Source organism: Manihot esculenta, chromosome 11 (genome assembly GCF_001659605.2).
Source record: "Manihot esculenta cultivar AM560-2 chromosome 11, M.esculenta_v8, whole genome shotgun sequence".
Lineage (NCBI taxonomy): Eukaryota > Viridiplantae > Streptophyta > Magnoliopsida > Malpighiales > Euphorbiaceae > Manihot > Manihot esculenta.
The window spans coordinates 29699204-29705203 of NC_035171.2; the positions used below are offsets into that span (position 1 = coordinate 29699204).

The following is a 6000-nucleotide window of genomic DNA, read 5'->3' on the forward strand; positions in this document are numbered from 1 at the left end:
ATATATATATATATATATATATATATATATATATATATATATATATATATATATATATATATATATATATATATATATATATATATATTTATATTTATTAATATATTTTATTTTTTAAAATAAAATAAAATAATAAAAAATAAATTATTTTATTAATTACATCAAAAATTATTTTTAAATACAACTTATTTTCCGAGAATAAATGAAATCTTAAACAATATTCAATCTTATCAACGTAAACTATAAAATATCATTATTCATTGGTTCTTTTGTAGTTTTTTTCTAATTACATTATTTTAACTTACCTCTTTCTGAAGCATCACATTCCGAGCATGAACGTAAAACTTTCTGAATTCTAATGCCAATGTTAAAGAAAAATAATTGTTTATCTTCACTGGTTTGATGTGGATCCTAGTCGACTCAATCCAAAAATTTTTTTAAAGATATAAAAAATTAATAGAATTAATTTATAAATTAATATAGATATTGAATGTTGTTCAGGTTATCAGACCTTGGACCCTCTATTTTCAGAACTGTTATTTACAAAAAAAAAAAAAAAAAAAAAACTTTATTAATATAAATTAATATAAGTTTCGGATTTACATTAACATAATACTTGAAAATACTTTATTAATATAAATTAATGTAAAAAATTGAAATAATTGGCATAAGAAAACTTCTTAATTGAAAATAATTGTAATATTAAAGTTATTGGAAATATATAGTAGAAAGAGAAAAGAAAAACTCTTACCCTTGGTATGATTTATTTTGTAGAAAAAATAATTCTTGTAAATTTAGAAAAATAAAAATAGTTGACATTTTAAAGGGATTCTCTAAAGGGAAGAAAGACAGACTTTCAAGATTGGCCTTTATATTTTAGCAGTGTCAAAAGTGATCGGCGTCGGCGGAATAATAAAACCACCAAACTGATAAAAGTTGAAGTGTTGTCTATATTAATACCCTTGAATATATTTATCTAATTGACTAATTATTTTATTACCTACGCAGAATCCAAGTTTCAGACGTTTAATGGGTTGGTGGGCGGTGGAGGGTGGAGCTGCGCCTGTGCAAGAAAATGGCTAGCTAGCTTTTTCCAGGCCAAGTTGCCTAGAAAATATGTGCATGCCAGAAAAAAGATAGTCATCAATCCGCCCTCTTAGTCATATACCAATACACAGAGTCGTACAACTATATAAATATTGTTTAATTATAGAGGGGTGAATTTTACAAATATGATAATTAATTAGTGATTTTTTTATTAAAATAAAAATAATTATTTTTATATAATTATCTATTTTCTATTAACTTATTTTAATATATAGATAATTCTACATTTTTCTACTCCGAGTCTTCCAACATACCTAATTAACATTGCTTCACCAATCACCAAGTACCTTTCAGTACTATAAAGCTATTTCGCAAGAGAAATCCCACGTCAGCCCACCCACAGCACCCCCATGGGTCCCATAATACCATTTACGTGGTTCTGAATCACCTTCAGAATCTCTTTGTCTCTCCCTACAAAAACCACAAGCTCCTTGCTTGTTTTGCATTCTAAGCCATTGTAAATTCTCTTCATTATCATTCTCCAAAATGCCAGCTCCAACAAACAGCCCTGAACGTGTCCGAGCCGTCTGGAGGTGGTGCCTAGCCACCGCCTTTAGGACAGGACTGGCATGTACAATTGTGGGTTGCCTGACCCTCTATGGACCAGCCTCTATTCACCAGCAAATAGCCTTCCCTGCATTCTCTTACGTGACTGTGATACTTATTGCGACTGATGCAACTCTGGGTGATACTCTTCATGGTTGCTGGCTAGCACTCTACGCCTCAATCCAGAGTCTGGGTCCTGCTCTGTTGACCATGTGGTTGATTGGCCCTGCTAAGTTCACTAGTGGCACCATATCCTTAGCAGTGGCTTTAGCTGCATTTGTGGTGGCACTTCCTGAGTGGACTCATTTGGTTGCTAAGAGAATTGCTTTAGGTCAGATTGTTATTGTTTATGTTATAGCCTTTATTAAAGGTGCGCATACAGAGAGAATCATGCATCCTTTGCATGTGGCAGCCAGCACTGCCATTGGAGTCTTAGCTTGTATTCTTGCCTTGCTGCTGCCATATCCAAGATTGGCCTGTTGGGAGGTAATTAATTCATCAACTTATTCATCTAATAATCCCATTGTTAATTCTTCTCTAATATGTATGGAACTTTCGAGTCTCCATCCCTCTTGTAGTTGAAAATCAATGAAAGGGTTGCTGTAATTGGCTTGTTCGGTTAGGTGCATTGGTGAATATTTTTGCTAAATGCTAAGACAAGACAATTTTCACTATCCCACGTGACACTGACTATCCACAAGAGTGGAAAATGTTGATGCAGTGATGATCTATGAACAGTAGGTTCTACGTCAATGTCACAAATCCTATGTTTAGATAACATAGTATTCGTATTATTGTTTGGTTTAGTATTGAATAGTGTAATACACAAAATTTGACTCGTTGATATTAGAGTATGATATAAAAAATTTTATAAAAAAAATCGTAGCTATGGCATGCATGAATATTTCATCTGTAACGTGGATTATTAGTTGTAATTTATGTTTTTCTTTTTGTAATAAGCCGATATATGTAATTTCTTGCAGGTGAAAGAAAATTGTAAGCTGCTAGCAGAAAATGCTTCAGAGAGGCTGAAGCTCTACGTGAAGGCATTCTGTGAAAAAGACAGTGCATTGGCCTCGTCGTCTATCTCTCAGGCCAAGTCATTGACCATCTCTGGTGCCAAATTTCTCCAAAGTATTAAACGTTACCAAGTAAGCATTATTAATTTATACTCTGGATCTAGATCCCGTTAGATATATTGATTCTACTTCCTTGCTAATACTTGCATGCACTATTCAACAGGGAAGCGTGAAATGGGAGAGACTTCCATTTAGGTTTCTGAGGCCTTATTACATGAATCCTGGAAAGAAATTGGCAGAACTAGAGTTATCCTTGAAAGGGATGGAAATGGCTTTAACCAATATCTCGTCATTTCCTGTGAGAATGATGGAAGGAAAGAGCAAAGAAGGCCTGCAATTATTAGAGGAGCATATCAGCCTGATCTTTAAGCAAATCAAGAATTCCTCGCCTTGTGACCCTTTAACTTTTCCTGAATCAAGTGCTGAAAATATAATCGAGTCCCTCCAAACTCTTCACATAACTCCAACGGATGACCAAGATTTATGCTCTCTTTTCTTCTTGTTTTGCATGAAACTCCTCCACTGCAAACCATTGACAAAACCAATCACTTCCAAACAAGAAAATGAAGGCTCAAACAATTCAAGTAAGCAAAATGGTTTCTTTAAGAGCATCAGGAGCAACTGGACCATGAATCTCAGCAGCAGAAGGCTTATGCCAGCTTTCAAATGTTCTCTTGCTTTGGGTCTTGCAATCTTATTTGGTTTGTTATATAGCAAGGAAAATGGTTATTGGTCAGGACTTCCAGTGGCCATTAGCCTGGCCTCGGCAAGAGAGCCGACATTCAAAGTTGCCAACGTTAAAGCACAAGGGACAGTTTTGGGAACCATCTACGGAGTCGTAGGTTGCTTTGTCTTTGAAAGGTTCTTGCCAATAAGATTCTTGTCTCTTCTTCCTTGGTTCATCGTCACCAGTTTTCTAAGGCGTAGCAAAATGTATGGCCAAGCTGGTGGAATTTCTGCGGCCATTGGTGCCGTACTAATATTGGGTAGGAAAAATTTTGGTCCACCAAGTGAATTTGCTATAGCAAGAATTACAGAAACCTTCATTGGATTATCTTGCTCAATTATGGTGGAGCTACTGTTACAACCCACAAGAGCTGCCTCTCTAGCTAAAACTCAACTCACTAAATGCTTGAGTTCATTGTCTGCATGCGTTGGCTCAATGAGCCTTGAAGCCAACCAAGCCATCTTGCTAGAGAATCAAAGAAGACTAAAATTGGAAGTTAGTGTGCTAGAGAAATTCATTGGAGAAGCTGATGTGGAGCCCAACTTCTGGTTTTTGCCTTTTCATAGTGCTTGCTTTGGTAAGATTTTGGGGTCTTTATCAAAGATGGTGGATCTCCTACTTTTTAGTGCTCAATCAGTTGAATTCCTCGAACAAGAATCACAAAAAATGGGAATTTCTTGGAAAGAATCTGCAAATAAACTAGAGGGTGACCTTCAACTTTTCAAGGAAATGGTTGGTTCATTAATAAAATGTTTTGAGGATCTCAGCTTGTTGAAATCCCTGGCATTTCTTGACAAGGAACTTGAAAACAGAAACATCTGTTATGATCCTGAACTGGGGAAATCACCAAATCCAAAGATTTTCAAGGTTTCTTCAAGTTCAGATGATGAAAATGAGATAGAGGGTATCATAAAATCTTATCTCAAACATTCAAAGGAAGTTATAGATAAGTTCCATGATCATGATGAAGATGAAGAGCAGAAGAGTGAAATGATTTTAAGCCTGGGAGCAATGGGATTTTGCTTGATGAATTTAATAGAAGAGGCAAGAGAGATTGAGAAGGGTATCCAGGAACTTGTTCAGTGGGAAAACCCTGGAAAGGACATAAATTTGTACGAAATTTCATGTAAAGTTCGTGCTTTATACAATTGAAAATTGTAACAATTTAAAATTAATATATTACAAGGTATATAAAGTTCTTGAATCACATTTTCTCAATCATTCTTTTTTATATATTTTTTTATTTAACAATTTCGTAAAGAAAAATTCATTAGAAAACAAATTATTTAAAAAAAATGAAATACTCATTTAGAGATGCATGATGCATACAGCAACAGTAAAAATAATTTTAATATTACTATAAAATTTAAGCTTACAGTAATTTCCATTTTTAATATCGATTAATTATAGATTAAATATAAATAATCTCTGAATTACAATAATAATAATTAAGAGTATTAATTTATTAATAGGTGTATTTTGAAAGTCTGAAAAATAACAATTTGAATAATAATTTCAGAATTCGAATAGCCATTAGCCAAAATTAAAGAAAAATAATCGGATTTAAAATATCATGAACAAAACAAAACAGACAGATCTTCAAGATGACGGGACTGACAATCTCTTTGGATCGTCAATATTGGGCTTGAAAATTCAAAAATTGGCTGCACATGAGTGAAATACAAAGGTATAAAATGAGTGAATATCAATGTTTTTTTTATCTAATTATCTTTTTTAATATTAGTCTAATAATCCACATTTTCTCAATTTTTTTCCACTTTCCATCTTAAAAGAAAAATATTAAAAATAAAAAATTTGTTGATTTCATGAAAAATAAATTATTTATGAAAAGTATTTTTAAAAATAACTTATTTTATGTAATTAAAATGTAATGTTAAAAATTAAAATGTATTACCAAATTTATATATAAAAAATAAATATTAATAAAATTCTCAAATTTCAGATACTAATTTATTGTTTGAGGAGAATAAATTATTTTTTAAAAAATTTTATTTACTTAAGAAAATATTTTTCATTTATTTTTTTTGAAAGTTTTAAATATTGAAAATATTATTTTTGTTAGAAAATAATTAATCTATTTAATAAATGAGTTTATTAGACTCTGTTTATTTTTAAAAAAAAATTGTATATACAAAAAGTATTCCATAAAAATATTTCTTTTTTGGAAAATGTTTTTATAAAAGTATTGTTTAATAAAATAACTTATTTTTTAATAAATACTAATATATATATATAGTGGTATTAATAATATTATTAAAATCTAAAAAAGTACTATTTATCTAAAATGGAAGTTATTTTTTAAAAAATATTTAATTTTTATTTAATTAAAAATTTTTATTAACTAATTTTTAAAATTTAAACATTAAAAATGTAAAAAAAAAAATTAAAGCTATTTTCGTTAAAACAATGGAGGCTGTAACAAAATGAAATCCTCAACAATAATAGAAGACAAAATTCCAACAAAAATTAATATGATCTAAAGTTTAATGAAAGCAATTATGATTATGAAATCAACAAAAC

General features: G+C 30.9%; 1 protein-coding gene across 1 annotated transcript; it reads left to right on the plus strand.

Moving 5' to 3' along the window:
* Positions 1-1569: 1569 nt before the first annotated feature.
* Positions 1570-4677, plus strand: LOC110626366. The gene is made up of 3 exons (XM_021772207.2): positions 1570-2139; positions 2637-2804; positions 2896-4677. The coding sequence occupies exons 1-3, from the start codon at positions 1594-1596 to the stop codon at positions 4609-4611; spliced, it is 2430 nt and encodes an 809-aa protein (XP_021627899.1). The 5' UTR covers positions 1570-1593; the 3' UTR covers positions 4612-4677.
* Positions 4678-6000: the final 1323 nt, after the last annotated feature.

Excerpts from the sequence above, each read along its gene's own strand:
- LOC110626366 (XM_021772207.2), top strand. The coding sequence starts at position 1,594 with ATGCCAGCTCCAACAAACAGCCCTGAACGTGTCCGAGCCGTCTGGAGG. Across the intron at positions 2,140-2,636 it reads CAAGATTGGCCTGTTGGGAG|GTGAAAGAAAATTGTAAGCT; the intron begins GTAATTAATTCA and ends AATTTCTTGCAG. Across the intron at positions 2,805-2,895 it reads AAAGTATTAAACGTTACCAA|GGAAGCGTGAAATGGGAGAG; the intron begins GTAAGCATTATT and ends ACTATTCAACAG.